Below are 18982 nucleotides of genomic sequence, written 5' to 3' on the forward strand. Positions count from 1 at the left end.
CCTTCAAATTATTCGTTGTCGCTATCTCCAAACAGTTCATAAAACTGCTCCTCGGACAATCCATCATCGTAGAGGTCACATTCCTCCGTGTTCTCCACAATCACAGATCTAATAATAACAAGATAGCTCACTTCCCTATTTTAACTGTCTGAAATATCTGCACAGTTCTGAGTGAACTAAATTTATTTTCTATGTCTGTAGACCTCGCCTATAAGACGGGCCCCCCAATTTGAGCCCGAAATCTCGAGGAAAAATCCCCGTCTTACAAGCGAGTAAACACGGTATATACATTTGAAAAAATGAGATTGTTCTAATATACAACGGACTGGAATGACTTAAACGGTTACAGCCAGAAGGTTTTATTTAACACAAGGACACAGTTCGTTCTCAGTTTAATAACTGTTCCTTAACCTGCAAATAGACAGTTGAAGATCGTTTATGTATTTCAGAACGGCTGGTAAAGGTATTAACACTTTTATCAATAAGCAGAGAACAACGTCTTTGTTAACCTGAAAATAACTTAGGAAGATCGAAAAGTTGTTCTCTGCTTATCAAACAAACTGTTAATACCCATACCAGCTGTTCTGAGATACATTTTTATTTCAAGTAGGTTTCTCGTCATCAAAAGTTGAAGATTTACTTGATTTTCCGGTCTGTAGAGGTAAGAGTAAACTGTTGGAACTTTCCAAATCATTCAGAGAGTTTCGACAGCACTGACTTTGGTCAAGCACACGTTGTGGCATCATAATGATATAGGGGGTTACGATCAGCTTCTATAAACAATAAATTTTTAATTTGGTCGCTTATTGTGTGGTTGAGGTTTGTCCATAAATAGGATGCGATCCAGTCTGTACGACAAGCTGCGTTACTACTATGTGAGCATTTCACCTAACGTAGTCTGAGTAGGTATCAAACACAGTAGGAGACAAGTTGCTCGAGATCTTATCTGAGAACGTTTCTTGCCTGTTGGAACTGTTGTAAGTTTGGTTCTAACTTTAGCGGCGTAGAGACTGTTTTGGTTTCTGACGTCAACGTGAAACATACCCACGCTAGAAATATATTGTTCAGAAACTCCCTTCGCCGAGTTGCCGAGTGTATTATTCGATCTTTTCTCTGGCGCGTTTCTTCAGGGGGATTGTTTTCTGGTTGATTCTTTTATTTGAAATATACAGATGTATAAATATCTGGCTTTCTCTGGTTAGGCGTGGCTAATGGTTAGTGTGCTGTACTTTGAATAAGAACGTCCACATTTCACGTTACATTACCTCAAAAATGTCAGGGTACGTTATAAAAGTTAGGTGAAATCCCAATTCGACTATTGTAGTAACTCAAGAGTTGGCGGTTGGTTATGTTAACTGACTGCCTTCTCTATAACCTATCAGTTCAAAATTAGGGGCTGCTAGCACAGATAACCTTTACATCGAAAATAAAATAAAATTTATCTATCTGTACATCTATAAATCTTTCTGTTTGAGGTCTTACAGATACTGATTCAGTTGTGAGTTTTTACCAACATGTGTTTATAAGTTGTATTTTACTTTATTAATATTCTAACTGATGTGTGTGTGTGATTACTTATAGAAAGCCACACGAGGCTATATCCTGTGTCCACCGATGGGAATCGAACCTCTAATTTTAGCGTTGTAAATTCGAAGCCTTACTGCTATCCCAGCGGGGTTTTTTTATACTAACTGGCTGTAAGTTTTGTTTTATTTTAATTTATTTAACAATATAAAACTTGCATATATAAATTTAACATTTGTGTTTTTCTTATAGCAAAGCAACATCGGGCTATCTACTGAGCCCACCGAGGGGGAATCGAGCCTCTGATTTTAGCGTTGTAAATCCATAAACTTACCACTGTACTAGCGGGGGGCGTAAGTTTAGCATCCACAAAGTTACTTTAAGTACTTAGTTAAATGTCTTACCCCCCTGGTTTAGGGTTAAGTAGTAAAGTAGTCAAGAACACGTCAAAACTGAACTTTACAAACAAAACAAGTTTTCTCAAGAAAATCCTCTTAGAAGACAACATGCCATAGTAACTACTACAAGGAAAAAAATTCTAGAAAACGATGTATTTGAGGCTATTAAAATTTAGGTATTTCACCAGAATATAGAATCTCTGGGTCATGAATACTTGGTGGTCTCAAGTATGATTTTATGACCATTCATGGGCGGTGGAGCTAACTGAAACAGACATGAGTATTAAGTATCAACAGTTTGAAATTAAACCAGGATCTGTAACTCCAAGAAACGTTGTTAATACTAATGTATGTTGTTTGGTTTGGTTTATTTTTAATTTCGCGCAAAGCTACTCAAGGGCTATTTGCGATAGCCGTCCCTAATTTAGCAGTGTAAGGATAAAAATGGTAGATAAACTCGGAAGTTAAATGAAGTAAATTATGTGATTATTTAGTTTTATAAGACATTATATTAATAAGACACGGTAAATAAAAGTAACCACTCTTTCTTCGAAGGTTTACCGAGGTTACCAAAACGTGTAAAACGGTCTCTAGATGTTCCATTAACGCTTACAGAAATAATTTCCGCTTACCAGTCATTAGTAAAAGTCCCCAGGAATTGAAGACACAACGGTTGAGTGGTTAGTAAAAATTTTGGTCTGAGGCTGTTATTTCTCAACTAGAGAGTTTTAACAAATTTCTAAAGGCAGGTGAACGCTGTAGAAGTAGCAATAAAAAGGCGATAATAAAGAAAGATTTAACAGAATTAAAAACATTGACCATCAGGTGTCACTTTAAAGTGATGAATATAAAGTATTTGCTAAACCCATCACAAACAGAATCGAACCTGTCATGGGTCGAGTGATTCGTGGAAGTCAGCCTGTTCTAGATCGATGTATCTATGTGTGATATAACAAATCTCGCAAATCAAAACAACGAACGTTTATATTTTGTAAATTTACAAAATATAAAGAGCCTTTGATCACATAAATAATAATTATTTAAAAATATATATTAAGAAAATTTGTTTTTGGCTGGAGTATTATAAAGTCAGTTGAAACAATGTAAAAATTATCAGTATTTATGCAGATCATGGGTTGGTTTCAACTTCAAGTATTCGCTTTTAGACAGATGTAAGACAAGGAGATCCAATAAGTTTTTCATTCTAGCGACAGAACTTTTTCTTTATAATTTAAGAACGAATGTTCGTTCCTTAAGGTCAATATTTAGTTACAGCTATCATCAAAGGACTTATTCTGTTACATTATGCTGACAATATAATTATATTAGACAGGAGTCACAATTTAATGTTATTTAAATAAGAAAAAGGAACTTGAAACATATTCAGTATTTAAGTTTAATGAAGAAAAATTCCTTGGTTTAAAGTCTGGTGTCTGGAAAACAAGTACATAAAATAAACTAGAACATACATGGTCGATTTGTTTGTTTTGAATTTCGCGAAAAGCTACACAAGCTATCTGCGCTAGCAGTCCTTAATTTTGCAGCGTAAGACTAGAGGGAAAGCAGCTAGTCATCACCACCCACTGCCAATTCTTGGGCTACTTTTTTACCAACGAATAGTGTGATTGACCGTCGTATTTTGACGCCCCCACGGCTGAAAGGGTAAGCATGTTTTGGTACGACGGGGATTCGAACCCGCGCCCTTCAGATTATATATATATATATATGTATATATTTAAAAATAAATATTACACAATATACTGTATTAAGTAAATAGTAGTTAGTTACGTGATTAACCCTTAATCAGCGAGAATGGGGAATGTTGTATGTAGCAGCATCAGTTAATAATGGCCGCCGTTTAAAGGTTAATACTTACAAAATAATCGGTTGAATGTTTTAACGAAATTATTCAAAGTTAATCTAGCATGTTATAATTGTTAATTCTGTAGATGTTGATTATATTTAAAGGAATTCATTACATTAAACATTATCCATTAAAACATGTAATAATGTGTAATAATTATGTATAGATGTGACGGATAATAGCGATAAATTTGTCACGTAAATAATGTAATGGGCAAAACGTTTTTATTTCTTTGTAGAAACAGATTATTTACTGCCCCTCCCCAGTGGCACAGCGAAATGTCTGCGGACTCACACCGCTAAAAACCGGGTTTCGATACCCGTTGTGGGCAGAGCACAGATAGCCTATTATGTAGCTTTGTGCTTAAATCCAAACAATTAATGTTTGGTGTCACACTTGTCAAAACTGGTTTGGTTGTTTTGGTAAAAAGTATGAAAAAACATCTACCCGTGTATCTATTTAACCAGATCTAATGCTGATTTACTTGCAAATTCTAGAATTCAAATTATTCTTTGAAGTCCACATTTTATCAAACCAAAATATTTATACTTAAGTTATAATTCTCAAGCCATAAATGATTATCTTTCATCTATTAACAGAACTCCATATAAGTCCTCATTACCTCCCCAATGCCCCAGAGGGGTATCTGCGGACTTAAAACACTAGAAACCGAGTTTCGATACCCATGATGGGCAGAGCACATCTAGCTCATTGTGTAGTTTTGTGTCGAACTTTAAAAAAGAAACAAACGAAAATCCTTATAATATACATATCTTCCTCATCGAGTGCTAACCCTAACAAAACGTGTTTCTGCACGTACAGTCAGAGATTTAATGCAAGTATAAGTCAAAGTTAATAATGATTTAAGAAAGGGTTTCTGTTGAAAAATGTAAGGCAAAAACAACCTAACTATATTTTATTTTAACAAAAAACGCTTTATGAAAGACATAATGTTTTGTTGCTGGTAAAATATCGCTCAATCCAAACTTAAATGTTTGGAATATTTTATGACGTCATTTCCCTTCGAACAGTTACAAGAAAGATGCAAGTAAAACTAAAACTACACAAATAAATACATTTTTATATTAAAATAAAAGTTTGGAGAAATTTATAGACGATGAAACATTTTCAAAAGTATAGAAAGATGGGCGAATGGTGGTGTAGCAACACCAATTTTGTTAACACAAGCAAAAACATCAAACTTATTTTACGCTTAAATAATGCATTTTACAGAGAGCAAAGGACAATTTTCGCGAATATATTTTCCGTTATCTTCAAACGTACCGAGCACCTGGCGGACACTGTGTTTTTCCTTTGTCAGTCCCCACTCCATATAGAGTAATCGATTCCACGGGATCAATACCGATTTCACCCTTTGACCTATTTATGTCGATTATCGTCCATTTCACTGTTAGTAACTGCGCATGCGCAGATCGTTAGACTACCATTTTTTACACATAGTTACAGGTAAAAAGAGATATAGAGTGACAAAACCAAAACTAAAACCGCTTTCCTTTGCCAAGGGTTTTTTTTAGTAACATACATCGATTATGCGAATGTAACGTCTACAACAGTACCTTGTTTGTAACTAAGCACAAAAAAAAAACAAAATGGGTTAGCGTTGTAAGTCAGCACACATACTGCTCTGCCATTTGGGGGGGGGAGGCTTGCAGAAAAGTTGTTTCCTATTTAAACCAATAAAAACCTGTTTTTTATTTGTTATGACTTTTCCATACGATCCCTGTTTATATATATTTGTAATCTGATAGAACAAATAATATTACAAGGAAGAATAAACATGCACTCCCCACAACAATCACTTCTCTGTGAAACAGTGTTGTACTATTGTTGTTGACTGACGTGATTATCTTATTGTTAATTCCTTATTATTGTTATATTGAAAACTCTCTGTTCGGGCCTCTGCATCTTTCACTTGAAGTGTTCGTGACTTTCTATATGTTGTTCATTAAATGAAATGAACACTTTTAAAAAAGGAAACATAAACAAACCCATCTTCCAGACTCACTAACCGTGACCCATTTTCAAATATAGTACCTCTCTGAGAAAATATTATCCGTCTTCTCCTTACTAATGTGCTTGCTTGATTATTTAAAGTTAAGCGCAAAGCAACACAATGGGCTATCTTTGCTCTGCTCATCACGGTATCGAAATCCGGATTCTAGCGTTGTAAGTCCGCAGACATACCGCTGGGCAATTCGGGGTCATTATTAATTTGACGAGTTAACTTCTCCAACAGTGTATATATAACATACACACACGACATATATATATATATATATGTATATACAGTGTCTGGAATACATGACGAATAGATATCCTTTAGTTGATTCTGTTGTGTTTATTGTCAGGAGGCTAAGGTTAGATTACTGACGTCAGGAAAATGATATTCATCGTGTTATGTAGGTTAAGAACAATGATTTTCTTCTTTAGAGTCCTGCTGATCCCAACAAAGTGTGTTACACACATAAATACGGACGAAACTGCTCCTTTAAAGCACTGCTAACCCTAACAAAGTGTGTTCTGTACGTTTAGGCGGACGAAACTATTCTTTATTGCTAACCCTAACAAAGTGCGTTATATACACAAAGACGAATGAAACTGCTCCTTTAACGCACTACCAACCCTAACCAAGTATATTACGTACGTTTAAACGAACGAAACTAGTCTTTTTAAGGTCCTGCTAACCCTAAAAAAGCGTGTTATATACATAGAGCTGGATGTAACTGCTCCTTTAAAGGACTAACCCTAACGAAGCGTGTTATGTACGTTCAAATGGAAGAAAGTGGTTCTTGAACTTTCTTAATACTTAAGAAACTTTTTTATGTTTTCGGATATTGGCAGCTTAGTTCATTGATTATTTTGTATTAGTTCTAAAAATGGTGATATTTTATGGACAACTGTACAACAGAAGGAACAGCAAACAAATAAAGACAGATAACAAAGTTACATTTAATATTTGCCTATTAAGTCTAAACCCAGAAAGAAAGAAAACCAGAGGTGTCGTTCCAAAGCAACAACAATAGTAAGCCAAATATTTTGGATCTGTGTGCGATAGGAGGAAAATTCGAACATTTTGCAGAAAAATACTCGTATTCAAACTTTTCAAACATAAATTTCACTGTGAAAACTGCTACAGTGCGTTATAAAAATGATGCAACAAATAAGCGGTGATACCAAACATAAAAAACAGACCAACAACACCTACGTACCAAATATTCGATCCACACAAACTACTGTGAAAAACCGATAGAAACATTGGATTCTATAACGTCGTGTTGCTTACTAAGTTCAAAAGAAATAATATCACTGCTTTGGCAGAATCAATAAGTAAAAGTCCACAAATGTTATGTGTGTGTGCTCTTACAGCAGAGACACATCGTGTTATCTGCTATGTCCACCGAATGGAATTGAACCCCTGATTTTAATGTTGTAAACCAGTAGACTTATCGCTGTCCCAGCAGGTGGCCAAAGGTCATGTCGGATGAATTTTCGCAGCAATACATGACCTTTGTGAAGCGATTTAAGATTTTACAACTAACAACACAACAGCTGACCAAGAACATGCAAACCAACCAATCATGTGACCCACTGTACTACATAAATAAATTTAATTTCTTTACTAATAATTTCCATAAACGCACATAACTTGTATTGCAGAGAAACTCTGCAAGTTTTACTTAATCAGGTTATTAAACACTTAACTAAATTCTCGAAATATTCATGACAAGAGTTTTTTGTTGTTGATTTTTTGGATGTTCACGAAAAACAACATAAGCGATATTCGCGGTAATCATCTCTTAACTTCTAAAGTATAAAATAGATTAAAGGAACTTTTTCATCACCGAAAACCGCCAGCTATTGGATTCTTATCAAATAGCGAGAGTTCTCAATTACTCTTATAACGCACACATGGCCCTGAGATGCGGAACGTAACTATTATTCTATTCTTTGTTGTTTTTTTGTGTTTTTTTTTTTTGCGGGTACGGGATGATAGCCACTGAACCTCAACTCAATCCAGAGCGCAAACCACCGTAACTCTGGTTCAGCCATGGCACTAACACTTTGTTAACACAGGAATGACCAGGGACATCAGCAACAATGGATGACTCATCTTCACTACACAGCATGGCCTTTGATGCGTGAATTAAACGTCTGCGCAAGGCTACGCAATAGGCTATCTGTAGTGTGCCGACGTCGAGTATCAAGACCCAATCTTTAGCGTTTTTAGCCTTCAGAGTTGCCGCTGAGCCCCTGAGGGGATGCATGAATGAAGGACTAACAAACAGAGCAACAAAATAACACTCGTTATTGCTTCTGTTAGAAACAGTAAAACACCAGCCAACATTTCCTGTACAGAAGAGAAGAGAAGAAAAGAACAAAATTCCCGATTGGATTAGAAACTTAAAGAACCCCACGACCTCATTCGTTAATATAATTACACTTCGGTGACGTCACCTACTCACAAAGGTGCAGTTAACCTTGAAAAGAACAATAGGCAAGGAAATAATAAAACAGAAGTGGAGGGCAGAGCCATTCCAAGCATATTATTATAAAACCACAAGCTGCTTCTGTGTACGTAATATGACTTTTTTTCTTAAAAATACGTCTTTTTTATAGATACCTCCGTATCTAGAAAGACACTGCCAAAAACGTTGTTCTCTATTTTAATAAAAGTTTTAATACCCATATCAGCTGTCTTAAGATACATTTTTACTTTAAGTGGGTTTCTTATCATCATAAATATTACCAACGCCATCTTAACCAAACTTTTACACACAGTAACAGAACGAGGTAAAACATGTAAGTACAATTTGTCATAATTCAAGAGAGAGGAACTTTAGAAACCTTGCCACCCCCTACCGACCAATCTAGTAATGAGAGTCTCGCGTGCTGATAAGGCGGGAAACCCTCGCACACTGGTAGCTTTGTTAGTGTATATAGAGAACGCTATTAGGTCACGTCACTGTGACTAGAGGACAAGGTTTTAACTACGATTCCAGCAGTAAACCTGGATTACATTTACGCATGTATTAAAATTAATACTGAAGGTTCGTATACTGGAATTAGATCAGTTAGCAAACGTTTCATGTTTTTATACTTAGCATTTGGTTTATTTATAAAATAATTATTACTTATTCTTCTGAAAGAACTATATTATGGTTGTAGTCTTATATATCATATAGGCTATCTGCGCTAAGCCTATCACAAGAGTCGAACTCAAAATTTTAAAGTTATAAGCCCTCGAGAGAGTTGTTCGTGGTTTCACTTTTATTTTGCAATATCCATCTTTGGCCCGTAATCTGAGGGTCGCGGTTGGAATCCCCGTCGCACCAAACATGCTCACCCTTTCAGCCATGGGGGTGTTATAATGTGACGGTCAATCCCACTATTCGTTGGTAAAATAGTAGCCTTCCCTCTAGTCTTACACTTCTAAATTAGGGACAGCTAGCGCAGATAGCCCTCGTGTAGCTTTGCGCGAAATTCAAACCAAACTATTCATATTTGCTTTATTTCTTTGAGTTATTAGCACACTTACAAAGTCTTAATATGTTAAAGAACGTATAAAAAGATAAAAATCAAACCTCTGTAGTTTATATGTATTTATTGTTGACCGGGCACCAACTGGCTAATTGTAATAAAGTATCCGTAATCCTTGCTATACGTAAAAACGTGATGTGTAGTGCATTGTTGTTTTTGGAATTTCGCACAAAGCTACTCGAGGGCTATCTGTGCTAGCCGTCCCTAATTTAGCAGTGTAAGACTAGAGGGAAGGCAGCTAGTCATCACCACCCACCGCCAACTCTTGGGCTACTCTTTTACCAACGAATAGTGGGATTGACCGTAACATTATACACCCCCACGGCTGGGAGGGCAAGCATGTTTAGCGCAACGCGGGCGCGAACCCGCGACCCTCGGATTAGGAGTCGCACGCCTTACGCGCTTGGCCATGCATGTGTAGTGCACACCCGAACTATTGGTTTAAACATCTCAGGCTCTGCCTTAAAGACTTTCGTAAACGTCATAAAGACACATTTAGCAGGTGTTTTTGTGTGTTTTTTTACGATTTACAAACAAAACAAAAGTAATAATAAAATTACGAACAATCTGGTGTCGTAACCAGTTCGGTTCGGACTGAAAAAAAAAACCATGCACTAAGCTACTTCGGAGTGACAGTTAAACCAATACGCAATAAACATAGCGTGTTTTTTGTTAGTTTTTTTAAAATTCCCAATATATCACAGGCTTTATTAAATAGCGCGGCTTGCTATTGTGTTTCTTAAAAGCCTTGAAAACCATACGATCTATTTAATTTTTCTCAGTCATTGTAAAATCATATGATCCATGACAAAATTTTCAGCGAACGTCATCTGACTTATCTTTTTATTTAAACTTCGATAACAAACATTTTCAAGACACGTGTTTGATACAAAGAACAAGCTATTTAATGGTCACGTTTTAAAGTGAGTCGCCTTCAAGGCTACCTTCCTGTTTAAGTTTCTTACTTCCATATTCGAAAAGAATATTACCTGAGAATATCAAATGTAAATGTGAAATAAGCACCCTCTGGAGTTGACTTGTGAGGTCGAAACAGTACAGTAGTTGTAGTGAATATCTGGTTGCATAAGTAATACATTTAGATGAAAAACAACGAAAAACTCGTCTTTAATCAGTACTCGTGAAGTATGAAAAGTAACGTGTTTTTTTAATACCCCAACATAGATAATAAATTATATGTATTATAAGTATGGTGTTTACAAAACATTCTATAGGAAAAGTTCCATACCCAGAATGGACACTGTAATCACCACAGTATACAGGAAATGAAACGTTCCACACCGTGAATGGACACTGTGATCACCACAGTATACAGGAAATGAAAAGTTCCACACTCTGAATGGACAACGTTGTCATTACAGTATATAGGAAATGAAAAGTTCCTTACCTAGAATGGACACTGTGATCACCACAGTATAAGAAATGAAAAGTTGCACACCCTGAATGGACACTGTCATCACCACAGTATACAGGAAATGAAACGTTCCACACCGTGAATGGACACTGTCATCACCACAGTATACAGGAAATGAAACGTTCCACACCCTGAATGGACACTGTAATCACCACAGTATACAGGAAATGAAACGTTCCACACCGTGAATGGACACTGTGATTACCACAGTATACAGGAAATGAAAAGTTCCACACTCTGAATGGACAACGTTGTCATTACAGTATATAGGAACTGAAAAGTTCCTTACCTAGAATGGACACTGTGATCACCACAGTACACAGGAAATGAAAAGTTCCACACCCTGAATGGACACTGTAATCACCACAGTATACAGGAAATGAAACGTTCCACACCGTGAATGGACACTGTGATCACCACAGTATACAGGAAATGAAAAGTTCCCAACACCCTGAATGGACATTGTCATTACCATAGCTTAACAGTAAATTCAAAAGCATCTACTGTTCGTGTTCTAAAATAACATGTATACCCTGAAAAATGACATAAATGCTAGGTATCTGATGATTTCACAGTGGCTAGTATACCAAGAAAGGTGACATAAACACTGGACACCTGCTGATCTCACAGTGGCTAGTAAACCAAGAAAGGTGACAGAAACATTAAGTACCTGCTGATCTCACAATAGCTAGTGCACCGCAAAAGGTGAAATAAACAACAGCTATTTTCTGTTATTATACAATAAAATACAAGTGACAAATATGAAGTACCTACTATTATCATAGCATCTTGTATAACATTAACAGTGACATAAGCACTAAGCTTTTTGTGGTCTTATATAACAGAGATAAACAGTGATTACAGGAGATAAAAAAGGGATGTAAACAGTCTATAAACAAGATATAAAAATATTGTTACTGCAGTGAACATTGCTCTAATTAACTGTCTACAGATGTGAGATGTAACATAAACAGAAAGTTGCAGTATTCTAAAGAACTGTCTACGGGTGTGAGAAGTAACATAAACAGAAAGTTGTATGCTCATGACTTTTATTGGAACATTGTGGTGACAAAAAATGACATATACAAATACTGGTTTGTCAACATTTTCATCAGTCAGAAACGTATGAGAAGAGTTTATATTTTATATCTATATCTTATATGTTCTAAATAGAAAGTCTGTGGATTTATTGAAGATTTTAAAGGTACTTATAATAATGTTTTGGCATGTGGTTTAAAAGCTATGTACGACAGAGAAAGTATGTCTTATATTGAGGTACAGTCTGTACTGTCAAGGCGACTCCTAATACTATACCTTACTCTGATAGTTCAACCTTATTAGGTATATAATAACCATGTTCGATACTTTCTTTTCAACTATATAAATGCATATTGAGTAGGGATAGTAAACATGGGAAGATAACTTTTGACTTCAGATAAAACTACAGTTTTTTTATATATCTATTTATATTTGTAACTTATGTATTCATATATAAAACCATATATAACAACTAAACTCTTATTTTTACTGCTTAGCAAATATTTATACGACTAAGCACCGGACACGTATAGAAGGACCAAACATGTAACACTTATCACAGTATAAGAGTACCAAATATACAAACAGATCAAAGTGTAACAGTACCAAATATATACATAGATAAAAGTATAACAGTAATACATATATAATACAAACCACGGTATAAAATTACCAAATGTATAAACAGATCAAAGTATAACAGTACCAAATATATAATGCACATCACAATACAGAAGTGCCAAATGTATAATACAGATCAAAGTACAAAACCACCATACATCTATATTATATGTATAGTACAAATCACAGTATTACAGTACCAAACATATAACACAGAGCAACGTATAAAATAACCAAATATATAACACAGAGCAACGTATGCTAAATATATAACACAGAGCAACGTATGAAATAACTAAATATATAACACAAAGCAACGTATGAAATAACTAAATATATAACACAAAGCAACGTATGAAATAAATAAATATATAACACAAAGCAACGTATAAAATAACCAAATATATAACAAAGATCACAGTATAAAAGAACCAAATATATAACACACGCCATAATATTAAAGTACCAAACATGTAGCATCTATCACGAATTTCGTGTGGTAATGTGCTTTTCAAGTAATGTCGTTATATAAGATACTGGAAGAAGTTGCATTTTTTTATTGGATAAAACGTTATCAGTGACACGTAAACGGTAATGAAGTCCAATAATGTGCAACTTTACTAATCATATCCACCAAAAATATAACACCAAATTTTCCCTTGCAAGTCAGAAGTAACTTCCTAGACTTTACTATTTTATTTCATGGAACATTCTTAGTGTTAAACGGTTTGAAGTTACTTTATAAAGCGTATGAATCTGGATCAGTTCAGCTGTGGAAAACAAAATAGAACGAAAACGGAATCAGCATTGGTTTTAACACCACTTTCACACCGTCAAATAGTTGTCTGTTTCAGCCTCAAGCTTAAAGTTCAGTTATACTACCAAATGGCGCGTTTGACCTCTTATCTTTTGACCCGACACTGTAGAATAAACAAACTTTACGACCCGCAGGAAGAAGGGAAATGTGACATAGAATACAAATAATAAAAGTTTGTATTTTAAAGTTTAAATATAAGGTTTACAGCATTTACTTAACATTTATTATTCAAAAACTTAATTCAATAACGTTCTTTATTTAGAATTATAAAGATACGTGAGTAAGGTAGAGAAGCAATCAGAGTGGACTTTGAATTAAGCTGGGTTTCAATAACATCCCTTTTCGTGATGGATTTCAAGATAGCTTATAATGCCTAGTAAATGGTATCATTACGCATGTCATGTTTCTTGCGTGTTTACATATTTGAGGGGAAAGAGTCACCAAACTAAATAAATTAGGTAATGTGGGCTTGGCCCTAATGAAATTGAAATCACCTGACTTAAAATCGTTTCGTCTTTGTTCACTGTGGTTTAAACACGATTCTTGTTAGTAATGTAAGGCATTAATACGTCATGCCATTTTAAAATGCACCAACTATCGATTTATTGTAGTCGTCCCGAATAAATTACAAACTTTCATTCATGGTTGCTGGCAAGTCGTCTGTAATTCTTTAAATTTTACGATTCCTCTAACGAATACATTGTACAGATAAACTCACAATACATTAGATACGGATGTATAGTCGGTTTGGATCATTTTACATCAGTGCTGATAAAGTAGGAGATTAGAAATGTTCTCTTTCACACGAGGCTGCACAAATGTCACGTTGACACAACTTTTGTATTGTATTGTATCACTTGATAATACTTTAACATTATGCCATAATGGTAAAACCTTAATAAATTAGCACTAATTACAAACAGTTGGAGATATATATCCATGGCTCAATTTTGGGTGTCTTATAGTTTGGTGTGAAATAAAGAATAAATCCATGACTTCCTCTTCTAATATCCTAAAAATTATATATTTTGGGGTGCAAAGGTTAGAAGTCGACATCGCGAGGACCAAGAAAACGGAGCATTTTCGAGCTGTGGGAGAAGTCAAAGAACAAGGTCAGCTGCTGTAACTTTAGGACTCGCTGTTAAGCTAGCTTACATATTAAAACTGTTAACAGATTTACAAAATATGTGTTGTGTGCGTGTTATTTTTTACACGGCTGAATTATATTCAGGTGAATTAACTTTGTTTACTTACTTGGGCTGATTTGCACGCAAGGCTACATACTTGAAGGCTATCTGCACAAGCCGTCCCTAACTTTGAAGTGTTAGATTAGAAGTAAAGTAGCTCTACAACACCACCTACCACCTTTGGGATCATTTCTTACCAGCAAGTGGTCGAATTGACCATCACCTTATAATGCCTACATGGCTGAAGGGGTCAAACATGTTTGGTGATGAGATATGAGTCTCCGACCTGCAGATTACAACTGGAGCACTCTAGCCACCAGGTCATCCATGCCATGCATGGTAAATTAAGCAACTAATCCATTATCTTCTATAAAGGAATCCATTAGACGCCGCGTCACCTTACAGCATGATGGTGAAATAATAAATATGAAAATCATTCGAATAACAATAATCTATTTATAAAAATATTCAGATAAAGGTAGTGTCATTATAAAACTGATTAACTGTCATTAAATTGAATATTAAACAATAAAAAATACTGAGGGGGCGTAATATAAAATATTATCATAAAATATATTGCTATAAACGTAAATAAAATCACCACCAATGTCTCCAAAACTGTAGAGGGTGGTGTTTTCTTATAGCAAACTCACAGCAGGTTATCTGCTAAGTTCACCGACGGGAATTGAACCGCTTATTTTAGCGTTGCAAATCCGAAGACTGTACCAGCGGGGTACTCTAAAACTGTCACTTTATTAGCTCAATATTTCGCTATTACACCTTCGTCAGGAGATATCGATATCCTACAGATTGAGAGAATATCAGTAAATGGTGACGAAGGTGTATACATTTTACACACATTGTCCCTGGTACATCTTGTATATGTTGTTTCTCAAGAGAGAAATGTATACGTTCATTGTTTAACTGATACTCACAACGGATTGTCTATAGCTTTTAAAATAATAAGTTAGTTACATGGACGTAGATGGATATCAATGGTATCCACATTTTTAGTGTTATATTCCTACTCTTACTTATCAATGGATATATCTTTCTTCATTACTGTAGAACACTTAGTAGACTACACATTATAGAATACAAATGAAACAGTGTTACACCCTTATAAACAGTTCACTTACTTTAACTGTTTAATTATGGATAAATAATAACTCAATATATTAATGAAATTTACCTTAATAAGTGTACGATATCCAATGAGGTTACAATGACGCCTAATATAAGATACACAGTAGTGAGGTTAAAATGACACCCAATATAAGATATACACTGGTGACGTTAAAATGACGCCCAATATATGATATACACATACTAGAAATTTCTGATAAAATAAGTAATCTTTCTAATATATTTGGTTCTTGAATAAATTATACTATCTGTAACTATGGGCACAGCATGGCCAGGTGGTTTAGATGCTCGACTCGTAATCATGAGTTCGAATCCCTGTCACAAATTCAAAAACAAACAAACCGTAACTCTGAGTCACGAATAATATGTTGCAACAGTTATTTTTTGTAATTTTAAATCTTTGGTTCGTGGCACCCGAGAGATAAAGAACAAATCAAATGGCTCGAGAACAGAAGGTGTGTGAAACACTTGACGAAACAGTAACGAACAACAGAACTAACCATATCTCAGTGTTTCTTGTGATGTGACCAATGCACTCTAAACAATAAACGATTTCATATATTATTGGGTATTACCTACTGATACAGGAACTACACCCAAAAAAGTGAATTCACACCATTCGTCACAACAAAAGTGACTTTTACACCCACAATAGATTTTTGAAATATTAAATCTTATTTCGAGTTTGTTTTGAATTTCGCGAAAAGCTACTTGAGGGCTATCTGCGCTAGCCGTCTCTAATTTAGCAGTGTAAGACTAGAGGGGAGCCAGCTAGTCATCACCACCCACCGCCAACTCTTAGGCTACTCTTTTACCAACGAATAGTGGGATTGACCGTCACTTTATAACGCATCCACGGCTGAAAGGGCGAGAATGTTTGGTGCGACTGGGATCGTATTTTGAAAAGTCATACTCTATATACTACGGTTAACTATAAACGTACATGTTTTTAAGAATTTTGATTATTTGTTCTAAATTTACACCGTTTAGGTATGTGATTCATACTTAGTTAACAATAAGGGCGTGTTAGTTGGACCACACCCAATTCACACATTTCATTTTCTTAGTGCAACCAAACACTTAAAAAAAGAATAAGGGTTGTGAATCCAGAGAATCAGATGATAAGTAACCTTGAGTGTACGTATCTCTGTTCGGTTATTATCAGTAGTCGCTTCAGAAGTTAGAAAGAAAATGAACTACTTACCACCGGCGAACTGATTCTACACCCTCTACAGTCACAATCTGGAGGGTGGACGGCTAAGATTCCCTTGGACAATAACAGTTTCATACTCTTCCCGTGGTGTCGGATACTCCTCTTCCAGTCCTTGGCCGTTTCTCGCCCACTCACGTACTGGAATTCATTTGGAGTCAACCATATGTCCCGAAAGAAGATGCATGGTCCTTTGGATCCCTGGCATAACTTGGATAGATAAAGCAGACCATTGTTTCCACCACATTCCACTTCCAATACGACATCACCGTCCTGGTATAAAGGCTTCAAGTATTCCCCATAAACCGCCATATCTGGGTAACAACTGCTTGACATCTCCGACTCAGACTGTGGACATTCAACAGAGCCTTTTGGCACGATGCTGGCTGTCTTCATCCCCTCAGTAGGGCGATTAACGTGGTAAGAGGAGGAAAACGTTTCGCTCGAATTGTCCTCTACCTGGCACGGGCTGCAATCGCTATTCATTTGTTCCCCTTCCTCACTGGACGGTCGTTTGTCTTCCTCGACAGTGGCAGGTGTGATTAGTGGGGTGCCAAGTTCTTCAGAACCGATATACGAAGACTGGCAACCACGGTCAGTAGTGCGCGTCTGTCTGTTCTTTGCCTCGGTGACGCCAGTGATGACCCTCGATCCCATACCCCGGGGCATCACCGCCGCCGACATCACGTGCTGTCCTGATGATAAGTAACGATTAAACAAACGCCTGCCTTTCCGTACGACGACCAGTGTCAGTAAAATGGATCACACAACAGAATGGCTACAGTGATAGAGGTTTCAGGTGGCGTTGCTGTAGTTACTACCGCTGCGTGGAGGAAGTGGCGGGAACAGTCGGCCGGATGTCAGCACGACGCGTATCCGTCGCCTCTGCCGAGCCCAGGAGAGAGGTCGACGAAGTGATGCCTGCTGATAACGCTATCTCCAGCAACCTACGACCCCACCTTCCACTAACAAGACGGGAGGAAGCGCTCCTCGTGACTGTTTTAGCTGATAGGCTGGCTGCACGAAACGACTTATTCGATTTATGTACACTAGCGTGTAGTTTCCTATCACACTGAGCAAAGTGAAAACCTGGGCAGGTGCACAATATGAGACGTTCAGCAGACTGAACCTGCTACGAACCCTGATCCCTACGTTGCAAACAGAGAAAAGCGCAGCACATGTCTGTTGTGTCAGAGCAGATGGCCCATTTGCTCTTCTGTGCCCTGTTGTTCTTAGACAAGAGGTTCTATGCTCGAATGAGGGAGAAGGTCACATGAAGTGAGATTAAACCAGAGAGATTACTAGTTACCCAAGTCTAGTATCACGTGGTTTACGGACCGTGTGCGTGTGTCCCCCTCCAGTATGGCTAGGATAGTTCTTTTGAAAAACTTTTACCTCTAATATGCGGTTACTGAGGTCACAGCCTCTTTACACTATCTGGCTGTGTAACGGATTGCTCACTGCGCGCGCAGTCCCTTTCCCGCCCTATTTAAAACGGTGCAGGGTCACAGGAAGAAGTATAGACTGAGAGAAGCCAAGCGCAACTTCGCCGCCAACGGCCCCCTACAGCGTTTTTCTTTGTCCGTAGAAGTGTTGACAATGGCCCCACTGGTCTAGGGAGACCCTCGGGACGAAAGTACACGTGCACGCCTCCGACACGCGCATCTGAGCAGAATCACCCAACACCGGAACTGTTCACTTTGTCAGCATCGACAAATCAGAGAGTTTCAAGTGGCCAGCCAGCACATTGTTAGGGAGGGAGCTTTACGTAAAGTTCCTACCCTCACACTAAAATACCAGCTGCTCCTGGGACAAACTTTAACCTAACTTAAATTATATAATCTTAATTTCTCCCTAGTCATATAAACTCTTACAAACATAAAGTAGCCTAACAATAGCGTTTTTCATGAAAAATGGTCCTATGAATTGTCCCCTAGTAGTTCAGAGGTAAATGTGAAGGCCTATAGCTTGAAACATCGCGATTCAATACCCTTGATGTTCATATCAAAGATAGATCGCCCAATATAGAGCTCTATACATAACACTTAAAGAACACAACAAGAAATAAAACTCCTTAACATTGTCTAGTGTTTAAAGAAATTTAGCAATTTATTACCACGTTAAACAACACGATTACAGAACATTGTTTACTGGTATGTCTGTCATATACAAACTAACTACAGAAC

At 36.7% G+C, this 18982-nt stretch overlaps 2 protein-coding genes across 2 annotated transcripts in view; one reads left to right on the forward strand and one right to left on the reverse strand.

Moving 5' to 3' along the window:
• Positions 1-602: 602 nt before the first annotated feature.
• On the reverse strand, positions 603-18443 carry LOC143228493 (uncharacterized). Its single transcript, XM_076459744.1, has 2 exons — positions 16791-18443; positions 603-773 (listed from the first exon to the last, which is right to left on the reverse strand). Exons 1-2 carry the CDS (start codon positions 17478-17480, stop codon positions 603-605), a joined length of 861 nt encoding a protein of 286 aa, XP_076315859.1. The 5' UTR covers positions 17481-18443.
• LOC143228494 (uncharacterized) overlaps positions 17654-18982 on the forward strand; it is a 35927-nt gene continuing 34598 nt past the window's right edge. Inside the window, exon 1 of the mRNA XM_076459745.1 lies at positions 17654-17788. Within this exon, the coding sequence (XP_076315860.1) occupies positions 17654-17788 (135 nt within the window). The remainder of the gene's footprint in view (positions 17789-18982) is intronic.

The sequence above is a fragment of the Tachypleus tridentatus genome, chromosome 10 (genome assembly GCF_004210375.1).
Source record: "Tachypleus tridentatus isolate NWPU-2018 chromosome 10, ASM421037v1, whole genome shotgun sequence".
In the NCBI taxonomy this organism is placed as follows: Eukaryota; Metazoa; Arthropoda; class Merostomata; order Xiphosura; family Limulidae; genus Tachypleus; species Tachypleus tridentatus.

Bases quoted from the DNA above. Each gene is read 5' to 3' on its own strand.
- LOC143228493 (XM_076459744.1), bottom strand. From the start codon at position 17,480: ATGTCGGCGGCGGTGATGCCCCGGGGTATGGGATCGAGGGTCATCACT. The intron at 774-16,790 runs GTAAGTAGTTCA...TATTGTTTATAG, and splicing joins GTAGAATCAGTTCGCCGGTG to AAGCTGATCGTAACCCCCTA.